The 26244-nt window shown below is 41.9% G+C and overlaps 1 protein-coding gene across 1 annotated transcript; it reads right to left on the bottom strand.

The window, feature by feature from the left end:
• Positions 1 to 1176: 1176 nt before the first annotated feature.
• LOC134799552 (F-box only protein 11) lies at positions 1177 to 26118 on the bottom strand. Its single transcript, XM_063771987.1, has 14 exons — positions 25726 to 26118; positions 14676 to 14916; positions 13737 to 13904; positions 13054 to 13258; positions 12193 to 12475; positions 10889 to 11113; positions 8773 to 9017; positions 7312 to 7638; positions 6670 to 6864; positions 4961 to 5266; positions 4048 to 4228; positions 1747 to 1894; positions 1435 to 1533; positions 1177 to 1316 (listed from the first exon to the last, which is right to left on the bottom strand). The coding sequence occupies exons 1-14, from the start codon at positions 25820 to 25822 to the stop codon at positions 1187 to 1189; spliced, it is 2850 nt and encodes a 949-aa protein (XP_063628057.1). The 5' UTR covers positions 25823 to 26118; the 3' UTR covers positions 1177 to 1186.
• Between the last annotated feature and the right edge of the window lie 126 nt (positions 26119 to 26244).

Here is a 26244-nt window from a genome sequence, read left to right as displayed (position 1 = left end):
TGCATCCTAATTATACACTAGCGGGCGCGAGCCCGGCCGGCCCGCACTCCGCAACGCGGCGGCTCCGCTCTGAGCATACGACGACCTAACCATAATTAAACATACATGTTGTGATCAATAATAAAAATATAATGATACAAATACATTAATTACTACGTTTCGATTATTGTGTGACATAAATATTTACAAAGCGCATTAGGAGCGCCAAAATAGTTAGGCGAGGCAGACTCCTAATGGAGAGATTAAAATGGCGCCGCGCCTGTCCGGCCGCGACCGCGGCTGTACCCCAAACAATACTTGTTTACATATCTTTATTAACTAAAGCTCCCGCCACCGTGCACCGGGCCAGGAGAGCCGAGGTATAAATGCCCCCAAATCAAAATATAATAAGTGTCGTCAATTCAATAAAAATGTGGACAGCAAATATTACAAAACGCTATCCTGACGTCCGCAGTCGCCAGATGGAGAACCAAATCTTGGTAGGTACTAAATAATAATAATACGAGGATAATTTATCTGCCTATCTTCTAGCACTTTTGGACTAAACAGAAGGTTATAGGCTTATAAGAATATTTTAAATGGCATTTTAAAACACAGGCATTCCTGCTATTAACTCGTACATTATTCGTTGTGAAACAAAAAATGGTAGCTTCAAAACAAAGTGCTAAACACAAATAATAAATTAATAATAAACAATATTGATTAAGAAATCAAAAATTTAGAGTGATGGAGCACTAAAAATAATATTCCTCATGATTATGAAACTATAGTAGACATTATAATGTAAACACTGCTACCAGTACATCTTATAAAACGAATAACATTATTCTAATATATCAATGTGATTTTTGAGATTATGGTACGATTACAATTTGGGAATGCATGATACTACTCGACAAAATACATAATTATTAAGTACAGATGATTAAAAAAATGCCCCTACATATACAGACAGCGTAACGTCGAAATACCAGCAATCGTTCAACTAGTACCTAATTATTTTAACAGGTTTACACGAATGCGAATCGGGGGCGCGGAGGGCGCCCTACAAATATTAGCGACTCACGACATGACATGTACAACGTGAAGATTTAGGTAATAAAAATAATTCGTCCGACGTAGAGTACAGCGTGACGGCGTCTCGGTTCAGCTGACGGACACTGGACAGTGGATAGGACGTACTGGCTCAGTTGACCATGAGCGTGTGCGACTCCATGGGCGCGGCCGAGTCGTACAGCGTGTCCGTGTCCTGCGTGGGCTCGCCCTGCAGCTGGCACTGGTTCGACAGCGTGCCCGCGCCGCAGTCGCAGAAAAATCTGCAGTAGGCAACAGACAAAACCTATTAACGATCCATCTTATTTCTACATTTATTTCAAATCAAACGCAACTTTACACAACTTGAAATGAAGGGCAAAATTGCTGTAAAGTACTGACCTATCATGGCGTATGAATTCGACGTCATGTCCCTGATGGCACGTTTTGATGCAATTGACACAAATTGCATTGCGGTCTGTCGTGTTGCAAGTCTGGCACCTAGAATAAAATTGACGGATTAATAACATCACATCATGTATGTTATAGTGCCACACTCAACATTTGTAGGTAAAACTTATATTGTTGTTATAAGATTTCTGAGCGATTACTTAATCGTATGAACGGCCTACGGCCTAAACTACCAATTTGCGACGTCCTACAAAATTTACTGAATCGTAAAAATTACTTTAAATCAACGCTATAGAAAGCTACCTGTAGAAATCGTGCATGGGGAAGGACGTGTACGACGATATCTTGTACAAGCACTGGCCGCCGCCGACCGCCTTCTCCACAGCGTCTTGATTGCTAAATATTTTGTTGCCTCGTATTAATGGCGACACGCCGGATGCTAGGCAAAGGCCTGGAAACAATGTGACATTGTTAGAAACAAAAAAACTTAAGGAAGTGCTTTCTAAAATACTTAGCTAGTATCCTATATCTTTTAGAAAACCTTCAAGTGAGCAAATATGTAAAATTATGATCATATAGGTTAGTAACAAAAATATCCCATTGATATTTTACAATAAAACAACACAAATTGCGTTTTTTCATTGAATTATAATCAGGAATGATGAGGAAAGAAGGGAGGATCATATAAAAATTAAAATAATATTGCAGAGCTTGTCTTGGTTATGTCCGAAATGGCAAAAAGTATGCAACGGGCAGCCCAACTTCCGTCTGTGTACTTTGCCGTTATATATCCATAAACCTAGTACAGATGTAGAATGTAAAGTGGCCTCCATGTTTAAAATTCATTTGTTTACGTAAGATGTCCGTCTTTGGTCACGAATTAAGGCCCTGGTCTCCTATAAACGCCATCGGCCGCTTACAGCGTCTGCGTCACGATGCTTACTATAGAGATTTACTGTACGGTTACCATCAGTTTGTCACTGACATAAACGCCGTCGAGAACGTAATTTACTTTCTATACATCCCGTTTGCACTAATATGCGAGTGCGAGCGAGATGTATAGAAAGTAAATTACGTTCTCGACGGCGTTTATGTCAGTGACAAACTGATGGTAACCGTACTGTTGTGGTCTGTTTTAGACGTCGACGTCAGCGTCTTTTTTAGGGTTCCGTACCCAAAGGGTAAAACGGGACCCTATTACTAAGACTTCGCTGTCCGTCCGTCCGTCCGTCCGTCCGTCCGTCCGTCCGTCCGTCTGTCACCAGGCTGTATCTCACGAACCGTGATAGCTAGACAGTTGAAATTTTCACAGATGATGTATTTCTGTTGCCGCTATAACAACAAATACTAAAAACAGAATAAAATAAAGATTTAAATGGGGCTCCCATACAACAAACGTGATTTTTGACCAAAGTTAAGCAACGTCGGGAGTGGTCAGTACTTGGATGGGTGACCGTTTTTTTTTTGCTTTTTTTTTGTTTTTTTTTTTTATATGGTACGGAACCCTTCGTGCGCGAGTCCGACTCGCACTTGCCCGATTTTTGTTCAAAAACGTTGACGCTGACGCCAGACGCCGCGTACAGCATAAAATAGGAGACCAGGGCCTTACATATGTGTATCAATTTTCAACTTAATTTGTCCAGTACTTTTGGAGAAAATAGGCTGTGACAGACGGACAGACAGATAGACAGACAGACGCACGAGTGATCCTATAAGGGTTCCGTTTTTTCCTTTTGAGGTACGGAACCCTTTTTTTTTTCTTTTTTACTAGCCCATGTGTGTCCCACTGCTGGGCAAAGGCCTCCCCTCCCTTTCCAGTCCTCCCTGTGCTGAGCAAGATCCCGCCAATCCCGCTGGAATGCATCCAGGTCGTCCCGCCATCTCTTTCTCGGTCTGCCTCTGCCTCGACTACCCTGGGGATGCCAGCTAGTGGCTATTTTGGCCCATCTGTCATCATGCATCCGGCAGACATGTCCAGCCCAGTCCCACTTTAGCCTGGCGGTCTTCACCCCAACATCAACGACTCGGGTTTTGGAGCGAAGCTCTGTGTTCCTCACCCTGTCAGATCTTTGGACACCCAGGATACTTCGCTCCATTGCCCTTTGGCAAACCTTGAGCCGGGATTTCTGAGCCTCAGTTAGTGACCAGGTTGGGCACCATAGGTGAGGACGGGCAAGATGCACATGTCGACGAGCTTGCGCTTCAGTGCAATTGGGAGTTTACCCTTCATGAGTTCCTTCATGGACCAGAAGCTCCTCCAGGCGTTTTCGATCCTTCTATCGATCTCCTTGTCCTGGCGATCTGTGAAGGAGACTATCTGGCCCAGATAGGTATACTCGTCGACATATTGCAAAATGTTACCATCCACCGTCACCCTGTGCTTCTTGCTGTTGGTCATTAATCGGGTTTTGGATCTATTCATCGTTAGACCAACCTCAAGGCTTGCGTTGCTAAGTTCCTGTAGCATACATTGCAGTTCGGTCGCCGATGTTGAGAAGAGTACGATGTCGTCCGCGAATCGAAGGTTTGTCAACCTCTTATCGCTGACCTCGATACCCTTTGTCTCCCAAGAGACGGAACCCTAAAAAAGTAAATTAATCTTACCTCCAAATCTGTTGTTAAAGATCTGGTTGTGCTCTAGCGTGGCGGTGGCGTTGTTGGTGATCTCTACGCCGGCCGCGAGCCCGTCGAAGATGCGGTTGCGCCGCAGCACCGGGTGGCTCTGAGTTGAGATCAGCACGCCCGCTTGCGCGTTGCGAAATATGTCGTTCTCCTCCAATACTCCCTGCGTTCACGAAAATAAATCTTTAGGCTTGGAACGCACTGCGATTAATAGCCTTACCCCCTTATTTATAAACGCGCTACAAACCTCAATTAGCTAATAATCGTTTGTCCTTATCTGTCATTTTGACTTATGTATTTGTAAGAAAGGGATAAAACATGATTTAACTAAATCAGGCTCGTAAAGTTTTATGAATAAGGGAGTTAGTATCGAGCGTTTTTCGACTTAAAACACGTGAGTGACCCGTTCTTAATATATTTAATATGTCTGTGTCTCACGGAAGTTTTGTTATTAAAAAAGGGGGTTAGTCATGATTTTAGCTTTGCGAATTCAATCGTGTGCCGGTTTGTTTTACAAAGATGTGAATGAATGGCCATTGATGTATTGAGGATATACTCCATTTTAAAGAGAATTTAACACGAATAGCGGCGATTTTATTTAGATTCGAGGCTTGATAATAAATATAGTTATATAATTTAAAGCAATAATTTCTTCCTCAGCAACAAATGCGTTATGGATTTAAGCGCGCATCAGGACAATAGTTATTTGTACAACAAGAGAGCAAAGTTTGATATTCAAATTCCGATTTCGAGTCCCATGCAAGCGAAAGATTCTATCCTCGTAAGACCCAAGACGATTTCATAACTCGAATTTAATTTGTACTTGTACAAGTACGCGGGGACTTACGGGGCTATAATGTATTAGTTTAATTTAGGGAGTACAATCGGGACTTACCTTTCCTCCATTAAAAATACAAATTCCTCCATCGCGCCCATCAAAAATCTTATTTCTCTTGAGCGTCGGGTTGGAGTCAGTCTTAATCCACACACCAGCCATGGCGTTATCGAAGATCTCGTTCTGTTCGAGCAGCCCCAGGCCGCCGTTGTAGACGAGCACGCCGCCGTTCTGCCCGCCCCAGATCTTGTTGCCGCGGATGACGGGGTTGCTGCCGGTTCGGATTTGAACGCCAGAGTATAGGTGGTTGAAGATGTCGTTATCTTCTAGTTTTCCGTGGCCGTTGTCGTAGAAATATACGCCGACCTGCGAAAAGATATAGACATTAGGTCATGTTCTATTTCACGTGTCAAAGGGTCTAGCAGACTAAGCGAACAAGAAGTGCCCCCAACGACGGATTTGGTCATTCTTTCAGGTGGTGTACTGGCAATCCTAAGAACACTCTATGCTTAATATCAGTCCTCGATCTTCTTTTGTTTTCGAGTTATTCAGGATAATGTAAAATAATCAGCATATCATTGAAAGTGTTATATTTTGTAAACTGTTCCAAGTTAGATTAACCCAACAAAACTATATTTGACAATAATAAATAAAATGATCAAGTAGTCGAGTGATGTGCGCACTGTTGCAATGGAGTATTTATTTAGTTATTATTGTATAAATACCTTAGATATAAGTTAGAGACCTATTTATTATTTTACTAACCATGTATTATGAATCTTTGTTATTCGAAATAAATGATTATTGATTGATTGAATAAAATAGTTCCCGTACCTGTTTGCCCGAGTGTATGCGGTTGCGGCGCAGCACGGGTGTGGAGCCGGTGGTGATCCAGACGCCGGCGAGCGTGTTGGCGTACACCTCGTTCTCCTCGATGAGCCCCTGGCCCTTCTCGTGCACGTAGATGCCGCCGTGCTGCCCGTGGTGGATCTGATCTAGCCTATCCTAATAGTCCCCGTACCTGTTTGCCCGAGTGTATGCGGTTGCGGCGCAGCACGGGCGTGGAGCCGGTGGTGATCCAGATGCCGGCGAGCGTGTTGGCGTACACCTCGTTCTCCTCGATGAGCCCCTGGCCCTTCTCGTGCACGTAGATGCCGCCGTGCTGCCCGTGGTGGATCTGATCTAGCCTATCCTAATAGTCCCCGTACCTGTTTGCCCGAGTGTATGCGGTTGCGGCGCAGCACGGGCGTGGAGCCGGTGGTGATCCAGACGCCGGCGAGCGTGTTGGCGTACACCTCGTTCTCCTCGATGAGCCCCTGGCCCTTCTCGTGCACGTAGATGCCGCCGTACTGCCCGTGGTGGATCTGATCTAGCCTATCCTAATAGTCCCCGTACCTGTTTGCCCGAGTGTATGCGGTTGCGGCGCAGCACGGGTGTGGAGCCGGTGGTGATCCAGACGCCGGCGAGCGTGTTGGCGTACACCTCGTTCTCCTCGATGAGCCCCTGGCCCTTCTCGTGCACGTAGATGCCGCCGTGCTACCCGTGGTGGATCTGATCTAGCCTATCCTAATAGTCCCTGTACCTGTTTGCCCGAGTGTATGCGGTTGCGGCGCAGCACGGGCGTGGAGCCGGTGGTGATCCAGACGCCGGCGAGCGTGTTGGCGTACACCTCGTTCTCCTCGATGAGCCCCTGGCCCTTCTCGTGCACGTAGATGCCGCCGTGCTGCCCGTGGTGGATGTGATCTAGCCTATCCTAATAGTCCCCGTACCTGTTTGCCCGAGTGTATGCGGTTGCGGCGCAGCACGGGCGTGGAGCCGGTGGTGATCCAGACGCCGGCGAGCGTGTTGGCGTACACCTCGTTCTCCTCGATGAGCCCCTGGCCCTTCTCGTGCACGTAGATGCCGCCGTGCTGCCCGTGGTGGATCTTATTGTGCCGGACTATGGGGTCGCTGTTTGTGCGGATCTGTACAAAAAAATATTACGTTAATATTGTTGTAACTGTAGTTGGTATTTTCTAGAATATTCTATACTACACTGTTATTAAACTATGTAACTGTATGGGTGGTATTCCACCCATCCAATTTCTTTGTCCAATGTCATTGCGTCTCACTCTCTTATTAAGCAAAATGTGAGACGCAATACACATTGGACAAAGAAATTGGATAAGTGGAATACCACCCTAAGGGATGCATACAGAGCTACTGCATTTTAACTTTGAGTAGAAGTGTAAGATACAAGAAGTGACGATTTGTTTCGACACAAAACAGTAAGTATTACGAGTCTCAAATATAAGTTGGACTAGTAAGAGAAGCGCAATTTAAAATGAAAGAAAATACCCGTCATAGGAGCCAAATTCTTCATCAGTCCTTTTAAAATCAAGTATTAAGTATAAAGTCAACAAGCAACTAACCTGAATTCCAGCCAAAGCATTCCCATAAATATTATTGTGCTCAATCAGCCCGCGGCCCTCCCCGAATATATACACGCCGCCCTGATGGCCGTTATAAATCTCGTTGCGACGAATGGTCGGGTTGCTGTTGGACGTGATCCACACGCCCGCGAAGTTGTTAGAGTGTATCTTGTTGTCTATGAACTGGCCTAGGCCGGACTCGTGCACGTAGATGCCGCCCGTCTGACCGTGGTGGATCTCGCAATGTACTACGGTGGGGTTGGCGCCGGCTTTCACTTCGAAACCGGCGATTCTGTTGTTGTGAATATCATTTGCTTCAAAGTAGCCCTGAAAACCATTTACAGTTGTTAGCATTTTGTAAGGTAAATGTCATGAGTCTGATTTACATACTGCGTCAAGGTACTATGCACGCATGCGAGTAACATCCTATTACATTAAAGGAGTACATTACTAAACTGAAAATCGTAATTAAATTCCAAAAAAAGTAAGACAATGTTGCCACTGCAATAATTTGTTTGTAAAATAGTAAATTCCTTTTTATAAATAAACACGCTAGGATAATTTATTTATTGGTCATTTTACTCCTACGATTTAAAAAAGTACTTTTATTTACTTATTTTTACATAAATACAAGACGCGCTATAGTATAAACAACATTATTTGCGGTATTTGACGTCTGTCACTCACAACAGCAATACTACGTAAAATGACTTGCACATCGAAATCACAAAGGAAAACAACTGCACTGCGAACGTTTACGTTCTACGTCTTTTTTTTTTAATTTTAGGGTTGGCCGGACACCACCGTTATGAATCGGTAGTCGTCTAAGTAAATCAATATGAATTTTTCATTTTTCTTTTAATAAAAATAAGGAAAAGGTGTTTAATTAACTGTAAATATGGATATATTTATCGTCACTTAACAGACAACAAATTTGACACAGAAATAACATAAATAAACTTTAAAATAGATCCCGAGTTAGTTTCAATTTTGACAATGGGTGCGAACCTACTCGGTCGGCGTATTAAATGCATTTAGCTTGCGGGAAAACCATATAATTCTAGCTTTATTTAAATCTCAAATAAAAATTCATTATACGTCACAATTCGATACCTCAGTCTACGTGCCATCCAATCGTAATCGCTTGCTGTGACAATCGATTTGCGTTAGTTACATCTCTTTATACGTCAGTCATAATGTGTCAAATACCGCAAATAATGTTGTTTACACTATAGTAAAAAGTGCCAACATTGTCTTAGGTTTTTTTTTTATTTAATTACGATTTTCAGTTTAGATATGATTTATGTAGAAGCGTCTATCAACAGTTCGCGTACGAGGTCCAAGAGAAGCGAAAATTACTTCCCGCTTGCCTCGCTCGAATCTGCAGAGCAGTGCACTAACTCAACATTTGGATACGAGTTTGCGTAAATTATTACCACCACCAGTAGTAGCACCACTCACCAATCCATTCTCAAATGTGAATATGCCGACGTCGCGGCCGTGGTGTATATGGTTGCGGCGCATGATGGGATTGGCGAAGTTCTTGACCCAGATGCCGGCGAGCGCGTTGCGCGATATCTCGTTGTCCTGGTAGGCGCCCTGCGCGTAGTCCGTGACGTAGAGGCCGACGTTCTCGCAGTCGCTGATGTCGCAGTGCTTGATCACCGGGTTGGCGCCCGCTCCGCTCACGCACACCGCTGCACCCACTGAGGAAATCGGATTATTAGACATGCATCATAAACCCCAGATGTTAGTGCCCACTAATAGTTATCAAATTCCACTTTTACGTTCATATATCAAGGAGGTAATGTTAAACTAGCCTATAAGTTCTACGGCTTAGGCTCAGGATATAGGTTTGCACTATAGCATTTCGTAAATCGGACACATACAGAAAATATGGAATTCAAAATAACTAGTGCAATTCTGAAAGACCGCGCTTTCATCTTGTGGCGGCGGCATGCGTTCAAAGGTTCTATTCAATACTCTGTTCTTCAAGACAATGGCCAGTGGCGTAACTATATCAAATAAGGCCCGTAGCAAATTCATCAAATAGGGGCAGCAATGGGGACCTGTGCTCACGGCCTTTTGGTCAAAGTGAGGCCCTTGGCATTATACCCGCTTTTTTTACTACCCTATATTTACACCACTGGCAGTAACATTCGTAGTGTTAAGTTTAGCGGCGAACCTAAAACTAAGGCCCAATTGCACCATCCCAATAACCCGGGGTTAAGCGGTTAACCTTTTGAACGCCAAACGGCGCATCCATTTGCCGTGCCACTGACGCCACGGGGGTAAAATTTAGTTTTGTGAATAAATAATGCATACCTAAAAGTGGGGTGTTTTTCAGTAAATTTTCATCAAAAAACGATCGACGTCATATGCCGTCTTTGTCACGATTTTGCGTTGACGTCAATTGCCGTCTGTGGCGTTCAAAAGGTTAAACCGTTAACCCAGTGTCAAATTGTACTGGTAACCATGGTAACTCCAGGTTTAACCGGTTAATCCCAGGTAAGTGGAATGGTACATTATTATTATTATTATTTATTTTCATAAGACACAGTACATATGTTTTACATTGAAATAGGACTGCCAAACTGCAAAACAGTTTGATGGCAGTTAGTAAAGCTCTTGATATACATGTTTGTGTCAGTTAAATATTTATAAACATGCTGTATTATTTTAACTTAATAACTAAGCATGCAAATTTAAATCTAGTTATTCTATTATAGGCCTTCAGGGCCAGCAAAGACGGGTCCACTTTTATATGTTTCCATAATAAGTTGACCCCTCTCTAGTGTTCCTGTGGGCAAATATCTATTAAATATTTCTTAACACTTGTTCTAAAGGTATGTGGGCTTATCTCTTTAGCAAATAGTTTTTCTGGAAGTGCATTAAATATTTTAGGTACCAAATATTGAAACGTCCGCTCTCCATAGTAATTAATGGGAGTAAAATTTTCTAAGAATAGTTTAGGTTTTCTTCTTGTCACTTTATCTTTATTCTGTGTTTTACATGGAAATGACTTTGTACTATAATTATGAGATGCTACAAATAACTTACATTTTTCATTTACGGGTAGAATATTACACAATCTAAACAGCTGATCATAATCTTTGTTACAAGTTTTTTTCTGTTTAGGATTAACTAATAATTTTAAATACCGAATCTGTAGCTTTCTAATCATATCTAGTTGTGTTTTAAATGTACGACCATATGCTATTAATCCATAATCTATGTGTGATTCCACTAGGGCAAAGTAAAGTGTTCGCATGGTTTTACGATTTACATATTTTTTAAGTTGTTGGAAAGTTACGTAAATATATCTCAATTTGTTACATAATGCTTGTACTTGTAATTTCCAGTTAAATGTCCTGTCTATTATTAACCCTAAATATTTATATGATTCAACAAACTCAATTATGTTACAGTTACAGTTGTCTTTTAGTTTATGTAAGCAGTCGTATGTGTGCCCTATAATATTATAATGTTTACATTTTTTTTTTACAAGTGGGCCTAAGTGTCTTGCGTAGGCGTCGCTCACAAAATATAATGCAAACTAATCTGGCCCGATTCTTACCCACACTGGCGCTCCGAATAATGCAATGATCAACGGTGGGAGAGCAGTTATCGGAGACCTCCAGGCAATAATGCTTGTGGTGCTGCATGGTGCTGGTGGCATCAGGTGAGAACTTCAACGTCATGTGGCCGGCGTAGGCGCGGCTGGCGCCCTCCGCGAACGTCAGCGTCGACTCCGCCTCGCGTTCCAGTACCACTGACTCGGCCACGTTGCCAGCGGCACAACCTGCCATAGAGAAGTAGTTGTAGTTACATAGCCACACAGTTACAGTACCGATAGAGGAGTTATTGTAAGTACTGTAACTGTGTGGCTGGGGTTAGCAGGATGCCTGGGCAGTTTTGGGTACATAAGAACCATAATTCGATAAGATATTTAAAAATAAACTGCTAATTTAATCGAATTTAAACTATTGTGATATTAACATTGAATAATTTTACGGTTTAGACTCACTTGTACGCGAAACACGGCCGTCGTGAACGCTGCTCGCACTGTTAGTGCTTGAGAAAGGAGACCTAGGCTCTCCGAAACATGTCGCGCGAGTGTCTTAATATAAGTGAATCTAAACCGTAAAATTATTCAATGCTAATTTAATATTAGCAGGAGAAACGATTACAAATAAATATGGACGCTTTTTAATATACATAATATATATAAAGTTATCACCTTATTTCGATTGCAAAGGTTCTCAAATTAACCAAACCAAACTAAATATATGAAGTTGTATAAAATCTGGTATACCAATAGTATTTTATACAATTGTGATATAATAGAGAGTTTTCTAGTCAAGTACCGTGTTTAGGCAACGAATCTTGCTGAGTTGCCTAAGTGAGGTACTGAATTAGTGTGGATAGTGAAGATAGTGAATTAGAAATTAGTAAAGATAGTGAGGTATTGAAAAGCTTGATTGTATCACTATTGTATACAATACTTTTTCGACGAATCAACAACAAAATAATACTTTGAACTATAATATAATAGTAGAATCATATTGGTAAACAAACCAAAAGTATACAGTTAAGATACGCGAGCAGTCGCGATACCTTCATACTCGTCCGCCCCGACTGCCGCGGCCTGGCGGATTGGTCAACGATACCTTCTTGTAACTCATGAGGCCCTGGTACTTGCTCCGCGCTAAATTCATGTTTGAGACAGTTTTTTTCTCGATTTTGGCCACCGTAGCCTATGGAGACTAACAAGCAACGCTAAGTGGTTTTCGTAGTCTATGGATGTTGCTATATTAAGGGTGCGAGTTTCTTCGGGCTCTAGGTCCAGGGACTCCAGGGTACCGCGGGCTCAGCACTCACCAATGAGCTGCACATCAGTGTCGATGGCGAGGCACTCCTCCTGGTAGAGCCCCTGGTGCACGAACACCAGCGCGGGCTTGGGCTGCGCGGCGCGGCGGCACGCGCACGGGCCGGCGCCGACGCCCGCGCCCGCGCCCGCGCATGCGCACGCCGCGCTCGCGCCCGCCGCGCCCGGCGTCGCCGCCGCCGTCGCCGTCGCCGCCGCCGCGCCCGAGCACGGCGAGCTGCCGCTGCTGCTGGGCGGCGTCGACCCGCCGCGCTCCTCCACGTACTCCAGAGCGGCCTACGATTATTTTATATTAGGGCATTTTCACTTAACTGTGCACCTTTAACGGCCGGTTAGCAATCGTTACAAAACTGACGGTCGATGTCAAATCCCATACATTTTGTCAGGAATGTAACGGTTAGACGTTACTGAAACACGCCGTCACGCTTTAAAGTGCAAGTTAAAATTAAAATGCCCAGCATCTTTGGAAGTGAGAGGGGTCGAGGGCCCCCGTTTCACCATCGGACGATTTCCACCTGACTGCGACGATTCGCGATACGTTGCCGGCCCGACGAGTAAATATTCACACGAGGTCCCGTCGTTACATGTCGATCCAGAAATGCACACAAAATTGTCCAAGACTGACACCCGACAATAGTGAAATAGGCGCCAGGTATCAGACTATTTGCAAATTTTTAATCGTTTTAAAAACGGTACATCTGTAGTAAACCACCAAGAGGAGTCAACCCCCGAAGTTGATCTGATTGAGATAACTACATAAAATATGCTCAAGCTGAAACCCTAAATAAGTTCCGTCGAAGCCACTCGCAGTAAAACAGAGCTGATGTCAATTTCTAACTGGGTGAAAAACTTACTCTAATAGTATTAAAATGCTTGATCCGCGAGTCTTTCTTGGGACGGAAGTTGGGTCGCACGTGAATGCCGTAGTATAGCTGCCTGAAGCTCTCCTTCCACGGGTTCTCAGCGTCGCACTCGTCCGCCGTCATGAACTCGAACTGGCACGGTGCAGTGTGCATCAATGGCATGTCGTATTCAAACACCGATTGGTATAGGCTTTTCCTGTGATCAAATGTTTATGATTAGTTTTTATACCAGTTTATGTTGAATGTTTCAATTGTTATTTTTTGTCAAGGCGCAAATTAAACCTTTTCAGATACACAAATTTCTACATCACCACATATGCCTTAACTTAATACGAGGTATACGTGAGAATCAATGTACGACTTGGTACCGAAAATTAATGAATATACATATTAACCCTTTGAACGCCAGCGCCACGCCTACCACGCGACTTCCTGAACCTTGTTAGAATGCACGAAGGTTGATATTGGGCTGTGGCTGCGCGCGTCAGTTGACGTCTTTGGTGGTCAAAGGAAGGACGGAATGTCACTTCCACTGCTGCCACAGGGGCCAGCGTTGTAAATACAAACATTTTTTATGAAACATTACCATTCCTATTTACCAGAGGTAAATATAGCAAGACTGCAAAATTGTAAAACCTTATTTAAGAGTTTTTAAAAATGTTGATAGGACATACCATAGCTCAGTATCATTGGCGATGGTGTTGAACCGCTTGCAGACCTGCGCCACACGGCACAGATCGCGTTCAGTGAGGTGCGACAGGATACACAGAAGCACCTCATCGGGCAATTCATACTGGAGGTACTGAGATACGTTGCATACGTCCACGCCTTGTGACAATGATCTACAAAAAATGTTTTTTGTACATATTTTTGACAGTGACCAGTGAAAGAGGTAAATGATATTAGTACATACTTTACTAACGATCTAGCTATGAATTACATTATTTCTTAGTAATGAAGATAACTACAGCTTGCTCTAGAATAGGGTAATAAAAATACTAGACCAGACTGCATTTTGCAAACATTGTAAATACCTATAAACAACACAATGTTTACAGTTCCTAGAAATCAATTAAAAGGTCTGAAATTACATTTTTATGTGTCACTACAAGATAATGTAAATACCTATTTTATTATGAAATATATATTTGGATTACAAATAAAAAACATAAAGTTTTATTATGCCATACAAATCCTAACTTTCTATGTTGAAAATGCTCTAGCCAGACACGGTAAGGACGAGTGATGATAAAAAAACCGGGCAAGTGCGAGTCGGACTCGCGCACGAAGGGTTCCGTACCATAATGCAAAAAAAAAAAACGGTCACCCATCCAAGTACTGACCACTCCCGACGTTGCTTAACTTTGGTAAAAAATCACGTTTGTTGTATGGGAGCCCCATTTAAATCTTTATTTTATTCTGTTTTTAGTATTTGTTGTTATAGCGGCAACAGAAATACATCATCTGTGAAAATTTCAACTGTCTAGCTATCACGGTTCGTGAGATACAGCCTGGTGACAGACGGACGGACGGACGGACGGACGGACAGCGAAGTCTTAGTAATAGGGTCCCGTTTTACCCTTTGGGTACGGAACCCTAAAAAGTAGACTTACGTCCTAGGCCTCTTCCTGGCCGGCAGTGAGCAAGTTCCCGAAGGCCCGGGCTCGTGGTAGGCGGGCGGGCTCTTGCGGCGCAGGTCGTACGGACTGTGGTGGCCGGCGGTGGTGGCGGGCGCGGCGGCGGGCACGGGCGGCGAGCCACCGCCGCCGCTGCCGCTGGGGCCCGCGCAAGCCGTGGCGGCCATGGCGCTGCCGGTCACGTTGTTCGGGCACGGGACTGATTCACATGGCTCCGCTGGAAATTAAAATGGATGGTATTTAGGAGGAACTATACTTTAGACAGTTTACAGGCCAAAAGAAATTTTATAGATTTTTTACAATGAGATACAATTAAGTACTGTAATTTGTCAGTAAATATTAATCATATGTAATATATTTTCTATTGGGGTTGTATACCTAATTATAAGATTTATTAAAATTGCAAATACCTATTTCTGGACTAAACAACAACAGAAATATGTATATAATATTTTTTTAACAATCACTTAGTACTGCATAGAGATGTGCGCCGATGGCAAAATCATCGGCGGCGGCGTCCGATGATTTTTTGACCGGCGGCGGCGGCGTGATCGGCGTGAAATCGGCGTGGCATAATTTTTGATACTGCATGAGAAGGTGGCTGTAGAAACTCTATATTAAATCCTTCTGAGTATTTACTAGGCTATCCAAAACATATTATGTGTGTTTTCTAAATTATTGCCGAAAATTATATCCCATCATGACACTTGGCAACCATTTATTACCAATACCAACCTAACGGTTACCAACGGTATGTTCAAATATTAAAATAAAAGGATACTTTAAAACGCTACATTTTAGGCAGTATTTTTACTTACTTTGTAAGTGGAATACAAATAAAACAAAAAAATATTTTTAAGTTAAGTCTTAAATCTATGTATATTGACTTTTCCCAGCCGCTGTCGCCTCACCTAGGATTTGTTACGAAATAATGATGAACTACATACTTTACATTTGTCTGAACTGAAGTTTAACAGAAATGTAATGTTAGATTAAAGATGTCTTCGTTTTCCAAAGAAAACGTCTCTGGCAGGTAGATTCGCTCAACAGAATGTCTTTGAAGTGTCCCGTTTTATGGAATACTAAGGTCTACTTTGTTTTCTTTACTACTGCAGCTTAGTGATGAATTGATGATAGTTGGTGATTTAAGTTCCTATAAGTAGGTATAATTGTTTAAGTATAGCTTATTGACGAAGAGTGGCAGAGTATAAAAACAGCAGTGACGTGAAGTTCAGCTAAGAGCACTATCGGAGAAGCAAAACGTTCAAAAAATATGGAATGGTTTCATAAGGAATACTAGGAAGCCCTCAATAAAAAGAATGAAATGCGGCTTAAATATCTCCAAAACGATGGCTTAGAAAAAAAAGAACTTTATAAGAACGAGAGGAACAAATGCAGAAAAATGGCGAGACGCAAAAAGAGAAATATGGAAAGGGAGAGGTTTAGGAGAATGGAGGATTTGAGGGTGCGTCATTTCGTACGACCTTTTTACAGCCTACGTAGTGGATACCAGCCGAAAACCAATGCATGCCAAAATACCTCTGGAAGTCTTCTCACGGAAAAGGCAGATGTGCTTAGGAGATGGAGAGAACACTTTAACGATCTCCTGAACATTCCGCAAACAGCCACGGAAAAAGTGCCCATTTACTTTGACGTTGAAGAACGATTACAACCGCCTACTCGGTTAGAAGTCCAGCGGGCTATGCGTTGCCTCAAGAATAACAAGGCGCCGGGGCTTGATACTATTGCTTCAGAGTTACTCAAAAAAGGAGGCAGCGATCTCGAGAAGCGAATGTTTAGACTCGTATCTATGATATGGGAAGAGGAAAAGATGCCAGAAGATTGGAATTTAGGTATTATTGTGCCTCTTCTTCTTCCTCGCGTTATCCCGGCATTTTGCCACGGCTTATTGGAGCCTGGGGTCCGCTTGACAACTAATCCCATGATTTGACGTAGGCACTAGTTTTTACGAAAGCGACTGCCACCTGACCTTCCAACCTAGAGGGGAAACTAGGCCTTATTGGGATTAGTCCGGTTTCCTCACGATGTTTTCCTTCACCGAAAAGCAACCGGTAAATATCAAATGATATTTCGTACATAAGTTCGGACCTGTCCATAAATTACGTCTTCTATTTTTAACGATTTTTGACCCCCCCCCCCCCCCTAAAATCATCCAAAAATCATGCTTCGAATGACCCCGTTTCCTCCTACGTCATGCTACCATCATCCGATGACCAGACCCCCCCCCCTAATTTGAAACGACGTAATTTGTGAATAGCCCCTTCCGAAAAACTCATTGGTACGAGCCGGGGTTTGAACCCGCGACCTCCGGATTGAAAGTCGCACGCTCTTACCGCTAGGCCACCAGCGCTCTTATTTATTATCGCAGGTATTATTGTGCCTATCTTCAAAAAAGGAAACAAGAGCATCTGTAGCAATTACCGAGGTATATCGGTTTTGTCTGTGGCTTATAAAGTTTTATCAGGAGTCGTGTATAGGCGCCTATGCGGCTATGCTTAAGAGATATTAGGAGAATACCAATGCGGATTCAGGCCTAACCGCTCTACTGTAGACCAGATTCACCTACTGCGGCAAACACTGGAAAAGGCATACGAATACAATATCGATCTTCATCACATGTTTGTGGACTTCAAGCAGGCATTTGACAGTGTTAACCGCGCACAAATACTCTCCAGCATGCTGTGTTTGGGTGTGCCAAGCAAGTTGGTTAGACTTGTGGATGCCACTTTAAAACACTCCAAATCCGTTGTGGCGATACAAAACGATTTATCTGAGCCTTTTGAGATTCGTTCGGGAGTGAAGCAAGGAGATGCGCTTTCGTCCATAGTTTTCAACCTGGTACTTGAGGCTGCAACGCGTAAATTAAACATCTACAACACAACTCAGCTTGCTGCGTATGCCGATGACATTGTCATTACCAGTAGGTCGAGAAACAGAATGGCCGATCACTGCCTAAACCTGCAGACAGAAGCCGCCACGTTTGGATTACGTGTAAACGTATCCAAGACTGAGTACCTTGCGACATCAAGGCAGACTGGACTGCCAACAAACATCTCTGTCGGCAATCAGGACATCAAAGGTGTGAGCAGCTTCAAGTATCTAGGAGCGACGGTTAACTCTCAGAACAAAACCGACGAAGAGATAAGGGCGCGCATAGCTGCTGGGCACAAATGTTTCTACGCGTGTAGCAAACTTTTGAGCTCTAAACTGCTTAGCATTAGATCCAAACTTATTATCTATCGCACCATCATCAGGCCTGTCGTAACTTACGCCTGCGAAACTTGGACCCTAACTCAGAGAGACGAACTAAAACTTGCAGTGTTCGAAAGAAAAGTGCTCAGAAAGATCTATGGTGCTGTAATAGAACATGATACCTATCGTCAACGCATGAACCACGAGTTGGATGTACTCATAGAGCACGAGAACATCGTCAGGGTCTGTAAGTCACAGAGGTTGAGATGGGCGGGTCACCTTGAAAGGATGCCGTACAAGAGGGCAGCAAAAGTCATGACAAGGTGGACGCCGCAACAAAAAAGACCGAAAGGCAGGCCTAAGAAGCGTTGGATAGATTGTGTAGAAGAAGATCTTAGGAAGATGGGAAAGTTTACTAACTGGAAGGAGGTCGCCAGACACCGCGACAACTGGAGGAAGATTGTGGAGGAGGCCAAGACCCACAAAGGGTTGTAGCGCCAACGGAAGTAAGTAATAGCTTATTGCGAAGCTTTAAACTGATTTTTATAATTTTGATTGAAATATATATTGTTAAGTAAAAGAAGCTGATAATCACCATAAAATGACTAAGAATTGATCGTGTGTAATTTTAAATGAAATTGTATATTATGTGATAAATAAATAAATCATATTTTGATTTATCACATAATATACAATTTCATTTACGTTCTACAAAAAAGCTGTGCGAAAAAATATTAAATAATAACCTTAGATCCAGAAACTAGATCTTGTTTAAATTAACACTAAATCGTTATCACAGCTAACGCCGCAACGACAAAAATGATGCTAATTTGGTTCACCCGCAAATAATAAGCGAAAAAGCATAAGGATCTTTAAATTATACCTCTGACACTATCTATTCACTACGCAACATGGAATAAGACACGATAGGTATCAAAATTTCCCACGCCGATTATACGCCGGTCAAATTTATCGGCGGCGGCGGCTTGGAAAAATCGTCGGCGGCGGCGGCGCGGCGGCGCGGCGCACATGTCTAGTACTGCATCACATATTATGGACTAACAAGTTTTATTTGAACATAAATCAGAATTTAATATTGTGATAATATGAAAATGGCCATTTACCAAAATTGTGGCTGCATATGAATGTATGAAAATTTTCAATTGATGCTGGCATATTCCTAAATTGCCTGCAACTATAAATACAAATCGTTTATTTAGCAAATATTTTCTACAGATTGACATCACAGATTGAACTAAACAAAAATTAGATTTTACAAGTAAACTAATATCCATTAGCTACAATATATCACTTAAATATTATTCAAAAGGTAAGAATTAAGAATTAAAATATATGGAAAACATGTTGTTTTAGTTCAAAACAAAGAACACATTCAACTTACTTTTGCTTTATTTCTTGGAAACCTGTTCACCTCATAAAACCAAATTCAAAATGGCTGACAACATGTTTTCAGTGTTTTGTTCCTACTGTTGTATTATGTTTTTATTACGAAATAATGATTGTTATAAAAATAATTCTAGGTTAGAAGACTCTGCTAGCAAAACTATGTTTTCATTACTTAAAAAAAAACTGGCAGCCTTTCAGAATACTGGTCTGCTCATTATAACCAACAGAGCTATAAATGCTAACTCAACCCTTGGTGATTCTTTTCCATTCACACTACTTTGGAAAAGTTTTAGTAATAGCAGTGGGTGATGGGCATGTTTTTACCGTTATGTATTGTTAGGTTTTCCCAGATATTTTAGGTTATCTCACTAAGAATCATGAGTACTATTGATTCAATATAATATTTTAAACTTTCGCGTTTTGAACACATATTAACTCACATTTATAGACGGGTCTAACGCGAATTTTATTCAATTACCTTGATTTACCGACGTTTCGACACAGGTTTCAATCAATCAATCTTCACTGGTAGTGGTTGCGGCTGACTGATGTCCCAGCAAAATGTCAAAACAGAGATTTGTGCAACTACCCGACGAAAAGTGTATGGAGAAGTTTGGGGTAGACATCACATTTTCAAACCACCCACTACACATAATGTTAATTATTCGATGTGTCGAAACGTCGGTAAATCAAGGTAATTGAATAAAATTCGCGTTAGACCCGTCTATAAATGTGAGTTAAGAGCGCTCTTACAAGAAAAGTCGAAATAATGCAAAATTGATGATACTAGTCGACGAAATTCAGGACTTTGCGCTCATTATTAGAAACAATGAGTGCTTGTTCCAGTAAAAGCGTCTTCTTATCTTTATAAATATCGTTGTAAATATTAGAAAAAGGACTTATTAAATTAGTAATGATTTTTTTTCTGATGGTCGTTTCCGCAAAACCCCGTGAAGCACTGAATGGCGAGCTCTTATTTGGAAATGTTGAGAATTTTACTCTGCTAAACCTGGCTATTTTGTATTACTAATACCCTGTACTTTAGGCATATCAAACTATATTTTTCCTACATACCTTTGAGAAAGAGAAAATCAAAGTAAAACGAACTCGATTTTCTCTCCGAAACAAGTGTCAATTCCTACGAAAATCTACTTAATATCGAAGTCATTTTCATACTCAAGCAATCTGCAACGTTTGCTTATACTGTTGGTATACATTAGTGTTTATGAAATTCTACTATAATTTTTTGGCAATTTTTTGAAAACTACTCTATATTACCGATGACGCGCGCTGCGCCAGCTCAGTGCCGCGGCAGAGCTTGTAGAGGCAGGACGTGTGTCGGTCGGCTCCGCACATTTTCAACGGCGACGACGAGGTTTTTTATCATTGTGTGCGGCGGGCGCCGTGTAAAACGCTATACTGTGTGCGTGTAAACCGCAACGAGAGACTTTGATCCTAGCACTGTTTTTATAGTATTATAATTTATAATGGTACAGTTTAATAAACTACCGGACAGGATTAAAAATATTTGAAACGACCTGACATTCTATATGTATTTATTTGACTCAAGATAGTACTCAGGGTCTGATGATGGAGCCGGAAGGTGGTCACCGGTACCAATCAACCATGCAACTAAACCACTTCGTGTTTAGGCTCGTTTTATTCATATCAACAACATCTTTGACACAAGATAGTACTCAGGGTCTGATGATGGAGCCGGAAGGTGGTCACCGGTACCAATCAACCATGCAACTAAACCACTTCGTGTTTGGGCTCGTTTTATTCGGCTCAACAAGATCTTTGACTTAAGATAGTACTCAGGGTCTGATGATGGAGCCGGAAGGTGGTCACCAGTACCAATCAACAATGCAACTAAACCACTTCGTGTTTAGGCTCGTTTTATTCGTCTCAACAAGATCTTTGACTTAAGATAGTACTCAGGGTCTGATGATGGAGCCGGAAGGTGGTCACCGGTACCAATCAACCATGCAACTAAACCACTTCGTGTTTGGGCTCGTTTGATTCGTCTCAACAAGATCTTTGGCACAAGATAATACTCAGGGTCTGATGATGGAGCCGGAAGGTGGTCACCGGTACCAATCAACCATGCAACTAAACCACTTCGTGTTTAGGCTCGTTTGATTCATCTCAACAAGATCTTTGACACAAGATAGTACTCAGGGTCTGATGATGGAGCCGGAAGGTGGTCACCGGTACCAATCAACCATGCAACTAAACCACTTCGTGTTTGGGCTCGTTTGATTCGGCTCAACAAGATCTTTGACTTAAGATAGTACTCAGGGTCTGATGATGGAGCCGGAAGGTGGTCACCAGTGCCAATCAACAATGCAACTAAACCACTTCGTGTTTAGGCTCGTTTTATTCGTCTCAACAAGATCTTTGACTTAAGATAGTACTCAGGGTCTGATAATGGAGCCGGAAGGTGGTCACCGGTACCAATCAACCATGCAACTAAACCACTTCGTGTTTGGGCTCGTTTGATTCGTCTCAACAAGATCTTTGGCACAAGATAATACTCAGGGTCTGATGATGGAGCCGGAAGGTGGTCACCGGTACCAATCAACCATGCAACTAAACCACTTCGTGTTTAGGCTCGTTTGATTCGTCTCAACAAGATCTTTGACACAAGATAGTACTCAGGGTCTGATGATGGAGCCGGCAGGTGGTCACCGGTACCAATCAACCATACCACTAAACCACTTCGTGTTTAGGCTCGTTTTATTCGTTTCTATAAGATCTTTGACACAAGATAGTACTCAGGGTCTGATGATGGAGCCGGCAGGTGGTCACCGGTACCAATCAACCATGCCACTAAACCACTTCGTGTTTAGGCTCGTTTGATTCGTCTCAACAAGATCTTGGACACAAGATAGTACTCAGGATCTGATGATGGAGCTGGAAGGTGGCCACGGGTACCAGTCTACCATGTAACTGAACCACTTCGTGTTTGGGCTCGTTTGGTTTGTCGCAACAAGATCTTTGACACAAGGTAGTACTGAGGGTCTGATGATGGATCCGGAAGGTGGTGACCGGTACCAATCAACCATGCAACTAAACCACTTCGTGTTTGGCTTCGTTCGATTCGTCGCAACAAGATCTTTGACACAAGTTAGTACTCAGGGTCTGATGATGGAGCTGGACTGTGGCGACGGGTACCAGTCTACCATGTAGCTGAACCACTTCGTGTTTGGGCTCGTTTGATTCGTCGCAATAAGATGTTTGACATAAGATACTACTCAGGGTCTGATGATGGAGCTGATGATGATAGACAGGTACCCGTCGCCACCTTCGCGCTCCATCATCAGACCCTGAGTACTACCTTGTGTCAAAGATCTTGTTGAGATGAATAAAACGTGCCTAAACACGAAGTGGTTTAGTTGAATGGTTGATTGGTACCGGTGACCACCTTCCGGCTCCAACATCAGACCCTGAGTACTATCTTGTGTCAAAGATCTTGTTGAAACGAATAAAACGAGCCTAAACACGAAGTGGTTTAGTTGCATGGTTGATTGGTACCGGTGACCACCTTCCAGCTCCATCATCAGACTCTGAGTATCACCTAGTGTCAAAGATCTTGTTGAGACGAATGAAACGATCCTAAACACGATGTGGTTTAGTTGCATGGTTGATTGGTAATGGTACCTTCCAGCTCCATCATCAGACCCTGAGTACTGTCTTGTGTCAAAGATCTTGTTGAGACGAATCAAACGAGCCCAAACACGAAGTTGTTTAGTTACATGATAGACTGGTACCGGTGGCCACCTTCCAGCTCCATCATCAGACCCTGTGTATCTTCAGTGTCAAAGATCTTGTTGAGACGAATCAAACGAGCCTAATCATGTTACTACATGGTTGATTGGTATCCGTGACCACCTTAATCATCATCAGATCCTCAGTACCAGATCGTTTTTAAACCCTCGTTGATACAAACTTTACAACCTATAGGTACCAAATGCAATGACGAAACATGTAAATAAGGGAGTAGGTACCTATAATTTCTTTCGAGTAATATACCTTCATAAGTACGAGTATGGGGCTATTCATAAATTACGTCGTTTCAAATGGGAGGAGTGGGGGGGGGGGGGGGTCTGGACATCGGATGATGGTAACATGACGTAGGAGGAAACAGATTCATCCGAAGCTTGATTTTTGGATGATTTGAGGGGTGGGGTGGGGGGGGTCAAAAATCATCAAAAATAGATGACGTAATTTATGAACAGCCCCTATGTACATTTGCACTGCATTTAGTATTTTCGTACTTACCAAATAACAGTTTTAGAACTTTAAAAGTTAAGTACAGTTAGTGTTGTTATGGTTGATTTCAATATGCTTCGCGAAGGATCAAGAATGTTTAATCCATCATTGTAGTGCGAGTGTGGTAGAAGGGATCGGCATACTGAGCTCGCACGGCCTGCCGCAGCGCGTAAAATACCTAAACTCGCTCAACGCCGAAATGTAATAGCGCTCTTAATACTATTGATTCTACTAGAGAACAAAAAAATGTCTGGGAACTTACAACAATAAAACTTATGTATTTTTTTTGTCTACATTTAACTTAAAATTATCTTGATAAATATCCCCCTCTCCAGATTACCCCTAGTAGGCTTGTGCCTGCTCGGTCACTACAGAGAGCGCTCCACTCTCGGTCAATCGGTCAAACAAACTAGTTCGGCCTTTTAGTTCCTTTAGTTCAGTTCGCTCTTTGAGAGCTGGGAATGTATGAATTGATTTTCCAGTAGTTTTTTCCTAAATCTTTGGCAACTGAATTACGATTCAAGTTGTAGGATACTATATGACGATTAAACATCAAAAATATTTGCTTTTTCTTCATACTTTTCAGGTTTAGGACTGTTTGTCACTCTTTTATCTCGTTCGCACTCATGCCAGCCTCATTGTGAACCATTTCGTTCAGTCTATTTTCTGTTTCACTCATGTCAAGCGCTCACCAATCCCACTGAACTAAAGGACCTAAAGACCGATTAAGAGCGTACAAAAAGATTTAGTTCCTTTCGGTCCTGGATGGGTTCATTCTTAACAGTTCTTAGTTCATGACCGACACTAGCCTAACCCCTAGGGGTCTTTAATGTTTAAACAAGTTTTTTTTAATCTTGTTTTGTGTAGATAAGTTTTAAACTATTTACATGTTAAGTTTTAATTTCAAAACAATATATTCAAATAGGGCATTCCAGACAAACCATTTATAAAAAATAAATAAGCTAAGGTAAGATGTGGTAGGGTGTTCAATCTAAAATGTTTCTAAAACAGACAGTTGTGGACCATTTGTAATAAAATCACACCAACCAAACTGACCTACCTCAATCTAATGTACCTTGAATATTTCTAACTTTGTATTTAATACATTAATTTAAACTTAAAGTATTAATATACTGATTTCTCTATTTCATCAGGTAAACTGTCTTATGGTTGTCACCAAAGAGCCTTGGAATTTAATGGTATGGTACTTCTGACCAACAATGGGCCAGAGGAATGGGATGGGGGGTTAAAGGAGGTTGCTGATGAAAACCCTGTAATATAGTATCATTGGTTTTGAAGCTGGAGATAATTACCTCTATAACAGCCCTATTACCCCTATAAATAAAACAACTATTCCAACTATAACAAAATAGGTACATAAAATGGTAAGATTGGTAAGAGTGTGCACATGTGCAATGCTAGAATTGAACACCTCATAGATTGACTAATTGTAAGTTTAATGTACAACTAAACTTTTCTTTTTTATACACATTCGTAATGGTTTCATTGACATATAAAACTATATAAATATACTTATCGCTATTTGCGGTATCTTATCACTTGGGTCAAAGAAAATACAATAAGTAATTATGTAAATAATATAAGTATGGTACGTAAGTGCCTCAATCTAGATGACAGAATACATGATTTCAAATCAATGAAAACAGCCTTGTATGTTTTCGTTTAGTATGCCAACAGAAAAAATGTAGTTCCGTATTTTGCCAACTTAGGCTCGTTTTAGAAAACAGCTGTTTCATCATATGTGCAAAATAAGTTTTCGACTACTAAATCAATACTCATATTGCGCAAAATGTCACTGAAATGCGCTATTCAATATCTTCGACAGACATTCGTACATTGAAACTAAGAATTAGCATGCCAATCAACAGACGGGAACAATGACCAACGATTTAAATATTTTCAGCGAGACACCGTGAGATTTTCGCACAATTGCAAAATATGGAAAATTGACTTGCGCTAGCAGAAACTGTTTGGTATCGTCGTGGCAAAATATTAACGCTTGAGTACCAATAGTTTTAACAATGAAATTAAACATAGCTCATTTGTGAAAATGTCGATAATGACCCGTTCATACGGATTGGGGCGACATCGGCCGACCCGGATTACTTACTCGATTGTGTCCTAGAAGGCAATGGTATGCGATGTCCGCCTTTTCTTCGCGATCTGCGAACGTAAGAACGCGAAGAGGAAAACGAGGCACTAGGCATTATTCCTTTTAATACTTATTTTCACTAGAATTCAGCACTAAACAAAGGAGACACCCGCACCAACACCGTCGGCCATTTTCTGTTTAGATTAGATTGGTAAAACGAAACGGGAAATAGAGATTACACCACATCAGTGACTGCTAAACTAATGTATTTAAGATTTACAAACAAAACACTAATCACTGATACTAAAATGATAACTGTTAACTCATAAAAATCATTATTTAAATGAATTATACTAAAAATCCGCTCTACCCTAGCCGAGCTACGGGCGACTCGACTCTGCTCGAGCAAAATATGGCGGATTTAAAGATGGCGGCGATGACACTAGCGCCATCTTCATTCTAATGACAATAGTAAAGATTTTTTTTTTACTATACGCTCAAAATAAATAAACGATTTTTATTTTTAGATAATACATA

The sequence above is a fragment of the Cydia splendana genome, chromosome 18 (assembly GCF_910591565.1).
Source record: "Cydia splendana chromosome 18, ilCydSple1.2, whole genome shotgun sequence".
NCBI classification, from domain to species: domain Eukaryota; kingdom Metazoa; phylum Arthropoda; class Insecta; order Lepidoptera; family Tortricidae; genus Cydia; species Cydia splendana.
Note: the sequence above shows the minus strand (reverse complement) of the source record. Positions and strands in the feature narration are given on the sequence as shown.